The sequence below is a fragment of the Hipposideros armiger genome, unplaced genomic scaffold (genome assembly GCF_001890085.2).
Source record: "Hipposideros armiger isolate ML-2016 unplaced genomic scaffold, ASM189008v1 scaffold_291, whole genome shotgun sequence".
NCBI lineage: Eukaryota > Metazoa > Chordata > Mammalia > Chiroptera > Hipposideridae > Hipposideros > Hipposideros armiger.
Genome location: NW_017731641.1, coordinates 1,470,708 through 1,484,101, shown reverse-complemented (window position 1 = coordinate 1,484,101; position 13,394 = coordinate 1,470,708). Strand labels below are relative to the sequence as shown.

Sequence of the window (13,394 nt, the reverse complement as noted above, 5' to 3'; positions counted from 1 at the left end):
GAGCTGGCGTTCCAAGCCAGCTCTTAACCGACGTGCCACTCGGCCGGCCCTATAGTAATTTTTTTAAACTGAATTTTTCCATCTAATTTTCCAGTTCTGTTGGCCTTGAACTCCATCCTCTGACACCTGTTTGGGTCCTTGACAAGACTGAAGAATGTCCTCAGATAAAACCTATAAACAAATGTCATTCATTGTCTTTCAAGGTTAGGCTTATTCAGTTTCTGTTCACTTCTGATTATTCTCCAATACTTACAAATTGTTCACATTTCATTATTATTGCCTATAGATGATCAAGCTATTCAATCACTAACAGAAGCTAGAATCTTAGAAATGTATTTTTTATTTCTAAAATTAGGAGTAAAAAAAGTTTGAAGAAGATATTTCATTTGGCTTTGATTTGGGCATGTTAGGTAGGAAACACATAGAACTGACCAGTAGTATGCTGTAGATAGGCAATGTCAGGGAATAAAGATAAGAATTCTTTGGATTTCCATATCATTTAAACATGGGGTGGTATAATTCTGGGGCACATGAAAATCAGTAAAAGGAAGTCCATGCAACTGCTACTAACAGCTCTGTTGGTTCAAGTTATTGGAAATACCAAATGCTAAGCATGAAGAAAGATCTGAACCTGAAAGAGAGTGAGATATCTGTCAGTAAATCAAATCCTTAATTTAAATAAGTCCAACTTTAATTTCAAATAGGGAAATATACTCACGTCACATTTAGTGGAATTCAGATACCAGTCATCTGGAATGAAAGCAAAATAGCTCAGGTATTCATTTGTACAGAATAATCTGATATAGTATTATCAAATATGACTGTAATTTTAACTTTTAATAATATAGCAAAAAATATATAAAATATATTCAAATAAAACCGAAATGTCCCCATGCATGTCTTAAGCCAATAAAAAGTGAAGGAAGCACTGGTATAGAAGGGAGTTGGTTGGCGCCAGGACGAGAGCACAGGCTGGATGGATTACGACTCTAGGAGAGTACGGCATTCCTTCTTCGTTCTGTTGTACATTTTATACAACTCTGAACTTTACATTTAGTGATCTGGGATACTGGCAAGGATGAGCACCAATCCCCTGATAGTCATTTTAAAATGTCCATGCTGTCCAGTCTCTCGCCATCTTAACACTTTATCATTAGTCTCTTCCACTGTCTCAAGACCCAGGGAACCCAGAAGCCCCCCTGGACGCGTTCAATTCACGGGAATCCGCAGAACATAAACAGAGTATATTCAAAATGTGGGCAAAATCAGGGTGGAAAAATAACCTTTCTGAATTCAAACTATTGCTAATGAGACTTTAAATGGTATTATCCATCTACACAAATAAGCCTATTAACCTTATCTAGAACTCTTTATTCTAAAAGCATTTGCTGAGTACCTTCTAAATGTTAGACACTGTGGTACACAATGAAAATATAAAGGTAAATACAGCAGAGTTCCAGCCCCCAGTCTAAGAGAGGAGATGGAGAAGTAAACAAATGCTTACATTACAATAGAGTGTTATATAAGAAGATATAAAAGACATTGGGAGATGGGTTATAGATGTGTGGCTTCCCACATTACCAACTAGAGACTGTTATATATTCTTCTATTTCAGACTCAATTGTCTCATAGTCGAGGAAATTACACTGGATAGCAATTATGGAATTAGAGAATAAGAAGGATTCTGATTTTAAACAACCAGAAATATTTCTAGTCAGGAGAATCTATATAAATACCATGATTTCTTGGAAATAATTCTTAAAAATTAAATTCCTGGCTCTGGCTATGACTGATTAGTTTGTATGAGAACAACTCTCCTGCCAAGAACAACTAAAACAGAGAAATCTTATTTTAAATCTGTTGAAGTCATCAGAGAACTCTCTGATGACTTGAGTGGCCAAAACACTTGAGTGGCCGAGATTCCAGAGAGAAGGTAAATGCTGAGTTTCAGCACTATTTTTCTTTTTTTGAGGCATATGCCCAATTCAGTGTAGGATGAAACACTGAGACGTCAAGTAGAAAGTGGTAGGTAAGAAGCTGAGGAGAACTTTGGCAGTTTTATGGGGCTGGAAAGAAATTTGAATTCAGAGCTCACCAAAGAGAAAAGGCCCAGTAAACACCCAAGGGTTTTAACCGGAACCCCTAAAGGGTTATATTGTAAAGATAATGGTGAAACAGGAATAGACAGGCTTTCACAAAGACTGAAACTCAGCATTAAATTAACTCAATCCCTGATTTGGTTAAAGTGATTGACCCTCTACCTAGGTACCTGCCAAAAGCAAAAGTAAATCCTTTCTGGAGGAAGAAAACATCTTCTAGAGCCCCTATGAGTTTTTCTATACAATGTCCAGAATTCAATAAAAAGTTACCAGGCATTTCAGGTTATAGGAAAAAGAGAAAAACTAGTGATACAGATATTGAGTTAGGAGGCACAGATTTTAAAAAAACTAGATCCATATATTCAAGAAAACAGATGGCAAGAGGAAGAATTTTAACAGAGAACTAGAATCTAATAATAATAATTTGGAATTTCTACACTAAAAAGTAGGATAACTCAAATTAATAATTTAGTACATGGGCTTAAGAGCAAATTGGGCACAGATGGACAGAAGTTTGCTGAACACCAAGCATGTCATTTGCACAGTATTTAGACTGAAGCACAGAGACAAAAGGATAGGAAATATAGAAAGAAACTAAGAGACATAGGAAGCATAGTGAAAAGCTCAAAAATATGTATAATTGGAGTCTCTCTGAGGAGAGAAAAGAGAATGGGACAGAAGCCATATTGGGAGAGATAAAGGCTAAGAATTTTCTAAAACTGCTGAAAATGGAAGCCATAGGTTCAAGAAGTTCTATGAATACCAAGTAAAATAAATACAGAGAAAATTACACTTTTGAATATAATTAACCTGCTGAAAACAAAATACAAAGTGAAAATCATAAAAGCAGCCAGAAGAAAAAGACACTTACCATAAAAAGGAACAATAAATCATATAGATGCTTTGTCAACAGAAATGATGGAAGCAATAAAATAATGGAACAATATTTTTCGAGTAAAAAGAGAAAGTAACAGCCAACTTAGAATTCAATAAACAGTAATAAATATCCTTCAAAAAGGAAGATGAATTGAAGACATTTTCAGACCAAAACCTGGGAGAACTTGTCACCCTAAGAGCTGCACTACAACAAATACTGAAGAGAGTTCAAGTTGAAGGAAAATGTGTAGCAGCAGACAGAAGAAAAGAAACACAGAAAGAAGTGAGTAGCAACAAAAAAAGATAATGTCAGAAGTCCTGAATAAATGCTGACTGCAAAAAAAACAGTTATTGTAATGTCTTAGAGGATTTTACATAGCTGTAGAATTAAAATATGTGACAAAACACTGGAGAAAAAAATGGAGTTAACATAGTCTAAAGTATTTTATTGTCTGGGAAGTAGTAAAAGTACTAACATATATTAGACTCTAATTAAAGGCATAATGTCCAGCACCAAGCACATAGTAAATGGCATAGAGTAGGACCTCAAAGCTGTTTAATAAATAAGTAATAAACATTAGAACATCAGATATTTTATATCCTTTTTCATAAGCAAGTAAGTTTATTATTAGAGAGCAACAATTAAACTAATTATTCAAAATACCTTATAAGAACACACCATACCCAATACTAAGATAAGACGTGTATATTAAAGTGAGAATGAACTGATACACTTACCCTTTAGATTCTTGTATCACAATAGTAGGTGTCTCTGTCATTGTTCAGTATGGATTCCGGTGTCTTGTTTTTCTTACATCAGTTGGCTTCATAGTTGTCTGACTTAAACTTCAATCTCCCAGAGGGTAGGCAATGACAGTGCTCAGTGTCACAGAAAGCTCGTAAAACAGTGAAACGTACAACACAGGCAGGCACTTAATAAACTCCCCATGGTGATGTTGTAAAACAAACTAAGTGAGCTCTGGCATCATGTCCCATTTCTCTGCAAGAAGTAATACAAAGGTATTCGAAACCTAAAAGCAAAATGTATCAGGTCAGAAAGTAAAGTTTTCATTTAAAAGAAGTAAAGTGAATCTGTAGGAAAAAAAAAAATACTTGCCAGAATTTGAAACACCAGGGCGGTTCCCTAAAAACAAAATATTATAAATTAATAATTTATTTATATAAAACTCACATGAATAAAATTTCATAATATTGATATAAAATAATGAAGACTCACCAGATAATAAATGCCTTAAGTTCTTCTGTTTCTTTCCCCCTTTTTCCTTTTTTTCGGCTCATTTCTTTAATTTAAAGCAAAGAACGAGATTTTTAAATGAAGTCTAAGGTCAGTCTAACAGTTTGCATGTAAAGAAAGCACTTCTGTGAGACTGACAGTAAGGTGAATTATCTGGATGGCGCAGGACTGAAGAAATGGTCGAGATGGAAGGGCCAACTACACTAAGAGTGTGCTGATGCTGTCACTTAGTTTTATGTGCTGAGAGTAAACAAGCAGATTCAATACCCATTTGCTTGAAAAGAAATTACAGGTATTTAGCAAGAGAAAAGTACAATTTCCTACTACCTATTCTTTAGCATTTATTTTTCAGATAAGTGAAATAGAAAATCACAGCAGTGTTCACATAAACATTATTTTAAAACAAATAATGCTTTAAACAAATAAATGTTCAAAAACATGGAGTGTCTTGCCACTTTTATTCTGAATTGTGACTCTCAATGAACAGTGGTCCTGATAGTAAGATCATAATCTGAATTACACTGTTAAAGTAATTACAGCCCAAATTTCAACATGATAAACCAAACTGATTTAAAATTTTCTACTACACCAAATCCTAACTCATAATCATCAGTAATTAACTACTTAGATAACCAAATGTAAATAATTCAGTCACATTACTTTCAGTTCAATTCCAGATGCCAGCATAAAAATGGCTTAAACTTGGGGGTTTAATGCTAAGAAATAAGCATAGAGAAATAGTCTATAAAAAAAGAGAATACCTGTTCTGAATATAATTAGGTAGATAGCAAGTAAGAACAATTTTATTGATAATGCTTTCATTAAAATCTCTAAGGCAATCAGATAATCACAAAAATCTTATCTGTTTATATGTAAATTTGAGACCCACCCCTACAGGTAGTGAAAGAGCGAACAGGACAAATGTCTGTGTCTGCAAATAAATGACACGCATTAAGATGCTCAGACAATGCACAGGTACAGTTTATCCAATACAAAGAGTTTATAATTTCACTGTCTTAGGTTTCAAACAATCTTTCGATTACAGTTATTATTGGTTTCAACTGGAGTGAAAGTTTTCACTGAGTTCTCTCTGGCTCAATGAAACTACTCTTCTTCAGTTTAAAAACACTGTGTATCTTGCCACAGACAAAAATCTGCACTGTTTTGCAAGGATTCAGGGATCTGGGACCTGTTAGTTTACCAAGATGGCTTTTAGTGGACAGGCGAGGCTTGTCTGACCAACCTATAAGACAGGAAAATGACTACTACAGTATCATAAAAGTAATAAAATATTCTTTAACCTCCAATCTGAATAGCACAGACTAGGAAATAGACTGGAAGAGTAGTATCGGACTGAGCTTGGAAGAGCATGTTGCTTTGGTATTTGTCCAAACATTTTGGACATTCCATTGAAACTACACAGCACCTCTGAAATATTTTCTGGAGAAGTATTCCATTTCTGATTACACAGCTGAATATTTGTTAAACATGACTATGTACAGAACTTCTCTGATTAGATGATTAGATGAATTTTGCATTGTTTCCTCTTTTGATGATCCTGGAGGGCGAGGACTGACCTCATGAATCTCTTGGATGTCTGATCCTAATTTTCATGAATATGTTCCCGAGACTTTGGAGACAGTCACATCTTGGTAGTAGTTTAATATTCAACTCACCTCTGCTGTTTCCTCCTGCCACTATGCCTCTGCCATTTTGCTGACCTAGCCCATATTTTGGGAAGCTCGTCAGTTACTATGCACCAGAGCTCTGATGACACTGCTCCAGGGCCATGGCTGTGCCCCGTTCTCATTGCACCCGCTTTATTGGATGCCGCAATGACTCCAGCCTTTGAGTGAGGGTTTCCTTTGGGGAATTAATTTATTGGTGACTGTCATATATTATGCGATAATAAACGTTAGGTGACAATAAATGATTAAGTGCATTACTGAACATGACAAGTTCACACACAATCTTATAAATAAAAGATGAAAAGCACTATCCTAAGCATCTGACTCGCTGACAACAGGCCCTTGGTCTCCATATTAGAAGTAGGAGATATTTAACGTCCAAAAGGAAGGTATTGATCAATTTTTAAAAATCAGACACTGTGCTTTGAATTTTTGTTCTTAGGGAATTTGGTAGATTACCATAGATAGAAGAGAAAGCAAATCTTCGGTTTTGTGTATTTTCTTCTTTTGGTTTTAAGGCTGGTTCTGAAGCAGCTAAGTGGTTAGGAATAGGAGAAGGACTGAATCATAACCAACTAGATGCTGGAGAAAAGCATTTGGGAGTACTGGACAAGGAGTTGTTTTCATACTCAACAAACCAACCCGAGAGATCAAACCCTAAGCCTATCATGACATGTTTTCCTATGCCATCTCTACAAAATATTTTTATCTGAGTATATCTGACACCGGTGGAAGGTTCACATTGGTGAAAATGCATCCCCAAACCCAATAACACACAGACTTTAAGATCATCATTACGCAAAAACTTGGAGATCATTTGTAATAGCTGTGAGTTCTAAAGCACAATTCCCAGTAGTTTCTACCTCCTCTTGACTAAAAGCCATGTATATAGCTTGTACTTTTTCCCCAGATGGATTACATACATTTTTCCAAGCTGATTTTTACTTGGCTACTTCCTGCCTGTTTCCAATCTCTTTAGGACCCTTAAAGTTAATTTCTTGTTCCTTCCTGATGGGACCTCTCAGTTTGTTCATCTGTGAATTTCATCAGTGTCATCTCTACTCTTTTACAAATTATCAAGGCTGATGGTAAACAGACCAGATTTAATGTCAATCCCTTTTCACTGAACTAGCCAAGCAACTGAAAAACCCCATTTGATTACATATCCAGAACTCTACTGCTGCTGCCTCTTGAGTTGAGGAGAGGACGCAAGAAGAGGTGCAGGAAGATTGTGATTTATTCAATTAAAGTCTGTTTAACTCTTGAAATGCTCAATTCACACAAGGATTTCTCAATTAAGCCTTTAGTAAAGGGCTAGATCCCTGAAAAGCTGCATTAAGCATGCTCTTTTCTAGCTGTTCATAGTGAACTATTCCATATCAGTCTTGAAACCTGAAAAGGATTCAAATTAACTGAACACAGTGAGACAGTCATTTATAACATGCCACAAAAGCCCTGGAATCAAATAAAACTCCACAGATTGCCTCAGTACACATTCCCCTCTTACCTGTTAGCAAATTTTCACATCAATTCTCCAGTTCAGACAATAAAGGCCAAGTTTTCTCTCCAGACAGTTTATTACTAAAATAGAGGGGTGATAAAGGGGTCTAAAACTGGCAGTGACTTGTTTCTTAAAAGCCCACTCCAAGAAATACATTCGAGCTTAAACCTCGGGAGGCAGAGTAAGAAGAATGTGGGGGGCAGGACACAGTGCAGGGAAGATTCCACACGGAAAAGGCCCTTAGCAAGACTCCTTCAGCTCTTAGATAGCTGTGGACTAGGAGAGCTACCCTGAGTGGGTGAAGGTGAGTTTGATGAGGCACCACAGGGGTCTAAAGGGATGACTCCCAAAGGTATGCTAAGGGGTAAACAGTCTCTCTTCATCTCCTGCAGGGTTTCCTAGCTCAGTGACTGCTCTGTTTCCTGAACACCATCCTTGATACCGCCCTGTCAGCCTACCTCCTTGACCAATGACTTGTGTCTTTTTTTTTTTAATTGCACCCCCTAAATCTCTCCAACCCATCTACTTCTCTCCATATCTACTGCAACTATCCTAGTGCACTATTTCTCATCTGGGCTACTGCAGTAGCCATCTAACTGGTGCCCTGTATTCTCTCTCTTGCCCCATCCAACTGCTTCTCCAAACTCTACCCAGAGTGTTCTATCACAATATTGTCCTACTTAAAATCTCTCACTGACTTGCCATGGTTCTGTACGATCCGATTTGACTTTTACCTCTGACCCCTTCACGTACTAGGTCCCTGACACATTAGCCTTCCTGATGTTCTGTGAGGATTCTGGCACTCTGCTTCAGAGATTTGCCTAAGTAGTACCTTACCTTTGCCTGGAAAACTTTAAACCTACCCACTGCTCTTTTCCCTAGTTTTAAAATTCTTCAGAGCTTCAGAGCAAAACGTCACTTGCTTGAGGAGGTCTTTCCTTTCTAAGACATTCTTTACTTTTCCTTTAAAGCATCCAGTTTAATTATATATTCATTTTATGATTTATTGATGTCCTTTTCAAAACAGGTATGTCTCCCCATCAAATAATAAGCTCAGTGAAGCAGGGACAATGCCTGTTTCACTCACTACTGTATCCCCAGGACCTAGCCTCTAGCCTGATGCTTGGCTCACTACAGACCTCCAACAAATGTTTGTTGAATTAATAAATGTATCAATGAATCCTCTTTTTCCTTTTCACTCTCCTTATTTTATCACACCCCTTTTCTCATCTCCGAAGACACATCAAGGCAGTGAGCAAAAAAAAAATTAAAAAGACAGAATGTCTTCAAAAAATATCTAATCACTTTAAATACTTAAGCAATAAAGCAAATAAATGTTTTAAATAAACACACAAAACTAATCAGCCAAGGCTATTGTCTCCCTTGGTGAGCCCATCCAGTTTTAAGTTTTACCACTTTGAGACAAATGATTCTTAAATATATACCATAGTCCCAATCTACCCCCTGAACCCATGACCAATTTCCATCTGTCTCCTTAACTTAGCCATCCAGCTGGCACTTGAAACTCTAAATGCTCAACCAAATTCATCACCTTTCCTCAATATATCATTGTATGAAGTTTCTTATTTCTATGACTATCGCCATGGCAATGTCCAGGTCATCCATGTTTGAAACTTTCTGTTCATTCTGAACCTTCCTTCTTTCCCAGGTCCCTATCAGTCAATAGCTAAGTCCTAAAGATTACAGCTCTAGAATCACTCATCTCTTCCTTTCTACGTCCATTCCTTGCATAAAGGCTAAGGCCTTCATTACAGAAACGAGGATGGTCTCCTCCCGCCTCTGTACTGCTACTAGCAATCAAGCCTAAACACATCTTGGAATAAATCACTCCCCTTCTCGAAAACCTTCAAAAGAATTATGATGCTCCTAGCACAGTGCTTCTCAATATTTAACCCATATCCCCCTGCCCGCGTTTTTTCTTAAATTGGGGAACTGGGGGAGGGGAACAGACAAGTTGCTGCCCTTTTGTTCTTCAGCCTAGTTGTGGAGGACGTCACTTCACTGGCCCATGTTGGTATTATCATTGCGCTCTTCCCGGGTGAGGCAGATCCGTCGCTGGCCACTGGAAGGCCACTCACGCCGATTGCCGGCCACTCACAGTAGCTTATGGCAACCCACTGCAGTGTATGCCATCACAGGTGACTCACGGCAGCCCAGCTCCAGGTCGAGCTGTTGTTCACCATCTTAGCTGTAGAAGAGGGTGTGGCGTCACTGGCCCTCATGTGGGATCCGAACCGGGGCCCTGCTGCTCACAGCTGGCGTCCCAAGCCAACTCTTAACCAATGTGCCACTTGGCCAGCCCCATATCCCCCATTTTGATTCATGTAAAATTCTCATATTCCATCTGTACTTTATGAGGTCTGACAATTAAGTTCGCAAACTTGTTGCAAGGCTGTTGCTAACCTTTTCTGATAACAGAGGGATTATTCATTGTGAATTTGTACCAACTGAACAAACAGTTAACCAAGTTGACTATTTGGAAGTGCTGAAAAGGTTGCATGAAAATGACGACCTGAACTTTTCACCAACAATTAATTCATGGCTCTTGCATCAAGACAATGCACCAGCTCACATGGCACCGTCTGTGAGAGAGTTTGTAGTCAGTAAACAAATAACTGTATTGGAACACCCTCCCTACTCACCTGATGTGGCCCCCAATGACTTCCTTCTTTACCTGAAGATAAAGGAAATACTGAAAGGAAGACATCTTGATGACATTCAGGACATCAAGGGTAATTCGACAACAGCTCTGATAGCCATTCCAAAAAGAGTTCCAACATTGCTTTGAAGCGTGGACGAGGCACTGGCATCGGTGCATAGCTTCCAAGGGAAGTACTTCAAAGGTGACTGTAGTGATATTCAGCAATGAGGTATGTGGCACTTTTTCTAGGATGAGTTCGTGAACTTAATTGTCCAACCTCGTATATTACAGAAACAATAGGGATTACGTATTTCCATTCCTTAAATATAAAACTACAAGATTCAATGTATTTCTTCAAATTCTACTCACTAGATTTCAAGGCTCTATGAATCACTATTAGATGGGCTATCTGGGGTACCTGACAGGCACTCAAAAATGTTAATTAAATAAACTACTAAACTCTGACATTTAGGGTACTGCATGATATAAACTCAATCCAGTTTTCCAGTTTTACATCCTGCTACTCTCTACTTACACTTTAGCAGCCAAATTGTTCCAGTGGTTCTCAAAGCCTGGTCCCAGGACCAGCGGCAGCAGCATCACTGGGAACTCATTAAAATGCAAATTTTCAGGCCCTGCCCCAGACCTACTGAATCAGAAATTTTAAGAACAGAGCCTTGTAATTTGCAAGCACTCCAAGTGATTCTAGTGCACTCTCCAGTTTGAAAACCACTGCATTAGACTGTTTACCCTTATGTAAACATTATCCTTCCCACTTCCACGACTTACAATTCCTTCTGCCTGGAAACACCTCAGAACCCATTCCAGTACCTGGTGAGTGCTCAATAATTTTTTTTTTTTGACTGAATAGCCAAAATCTCTAAAATACCCATTTTGACAGCCCTTAACAGAAATTATGCCTTTTTTTGTGTGTCACTATTTCAGTAGGCATAAGAAAATGCAAATTTATTCTTAGTAATGATGTCGATATTCTAAAAGTGTCAACTGACTAAAATTGAGCACATTTGGGGGTAAATCATACATCATCTACCTCTCGGCATTTAAAATTTATTATAAAACTTCCCATTTTGGGGGTCTTGAGAGGAGATACCTGTTTCAGTTTCAAAGTTTTAAGAGTTAGAAACTTTGAATTTAATGATTCCAATGTTCCAGAGTTGAAGGTAGATATTTATTGATATTTACCTGGACAGTTATTAAGTGTCAAATCACACAATGGCTCTTCGGAGCCAGGTGAAACAGTGGCTAACCTTGGAGGTCATGCAGGTAAGTAAGCATGAGCCCTAAACAGGTGCACCCTCGTGTAGGAAGAAGGTGTAAGCCAGGGAGAAACAAGAGCTGGTTTTCTCAGGCTGAAGAGAATTCCAGATAAAAGGAAAACCACCAAACATGAAATGTAAGAAGTCATTAACTTGACAATTAATAGAAATATAACTAACCAACATCTGAAAGAAAAAAAAAACATATAACAAAAACCTCAAGTACTATACACACACGCATGCACACATACGGATATATAAATGGCTATGTATGCAAGATGGTAGAGGTCATTTAAATTCTTTTAAGGAAATGAGATGTATTGTGAGTACCAGGATGATACCTCATCATAAAGACATGATTAACAGCAAATTACCAAAATACACAATCAGAGTATGTTGTGGGTGATTTTACATTACCTAGGAAAATTTTCTATTTTTTCAGAGAAGGATTTAGCCTCAGGTAGATTGTGTAACTTCCCCAAGGCCACAGATTTAAGCAGTGGCAAAGCCTACGTCTGCTTATTCTTAGGCCAGAGGTCCTCTAACGTCTACGTTGAATCAAGGTTGGCTGATGGCCACAAGAATCACAAAGGAAAGCATGTTATGTATTTAGGCAATACCATTTGTTTTCATTAAATCCATCTGAGTACTTACCAGGTACATGAAACATCTTTACCAGTTCTTTTGTATGTTCCTAACGAATTGTGATAAAGCCTATGGCAAGCTCAGGACAAAAATGTGACTTCAACGTTACGGATATCTAAACGTTCAGCTAGTGGCATACAGAATTTAAAAATGTAACAAGCAAATCTTAGTATATAAAATAGAAAAATGGTTCTTGTTAATATAGAAACCGTAAGATGAGTTAAGTAAATAATAAAGAAAAATCTCCAGGAAGCTTTATTGCTTTTGTTCTGCAACTCTTAAAACAATGTACTTCTAAATTCTGTGATTAGATACTTCTTCAACTTCCTGTGTTGGTAACTCCCAGGCACAACATTTAACCTTACAATTCATTTAAAATACATGGGTCAAATCCCATCTCAGTAACAAAATATCCAAACTCCAGTCCATACTCATTATTCTATGTACTACCTATGAGATAATTTTTAAATTGTAGAGTTCTAGAACTTGGAAGTACTTTTGAGACCATGTAAACCGATACTATCATTATGCAAAAGAAAGAACCATGTAAGCCAATACTATCATTATGTAAAAGAAGTTGTGTTTAACAGACACAACTTTAATGCAACAAAAAAATTTGATAAGCCTTTGCTTATTTAAGAGGTAACATAAAAACTTTCTGAATATTCTATCAAAATTTACAAGCACATGTTACTCCACCTATTTCTATCTTGTTTGAAATATTCTGTTATACATATCACTTTTAATTTTTTAAAAAACAGAAAATTAAAAGAAAGCAAGATTTTGCTACCTAATTATCTTCTAAGGTTTTAAGAGTTTTCAAAATAACACTGAATCATCTGGTAAGCAAAGTTCAGTAATATAATTATGAAAAAGCATTACTATATACACAGGTTTTTCCTCTAACATTCAAACATGGAGTAGAAAACACTCTATAACATAGAGTAGAAAATAACAGGCGAGAAAAGATAAAGTCTATATACAGAGAATGACTCTAATTTAAAGATTCCAAAAACATCAAACCTTTTATTAATATGTCAGAAACAAAGTCTTTAATACTGTCAGTAGTGCTAAAGAAACCAAAGCACAGAAACATAAAAATGGTAAAGCAGGGGCAAAAAATTGGTAACTGCCTTAAACGTAAAGCTCCATATGCTGAGACTTATGTCTTAGGTAAAATCTGAAGAACTTCCTGTACTGAAGGGAAAAACATAAAAGGAGGCATCCATGTTATTAACAACAACCTGTGCAAATCCACATCAACATACCTATTGTTGTTTCGACAATTTCGACAGGTAACGCATTCCATTGGGTCAGCCTGAGGTACTGCTGTGTACATTCCACCACCCTAGTCAGGAAGGAAGTATAGGGAAGAAAAGAAAGTGCTGAGG

The 13,394-nt window shown here is 37.2% G+C and overlaps 1 protein-coding gene across 1 annotated transcript in view; it reads right to left on the bottom strand.

The window, feature by feature from the left end:
- Positions 1 to 13,394, bottom strand: part of CDON (cell adhesion associated, oncogene regulated) — a 50,966-nt gene that overhangs the window by 5,828 nt on the left and 31,744 nt on the right. The window contains exon 12 of the mRNA XM_019658862.1: positions 13,272 to 13,351. Coding sequence (XP_019514407.1) covers positions 13,272 to 13,351 — 80 coding nt within the window. The remainder of the gene's footprint in view (positions 1 to 13,271; positions 13,352 to 13,394) is intronic.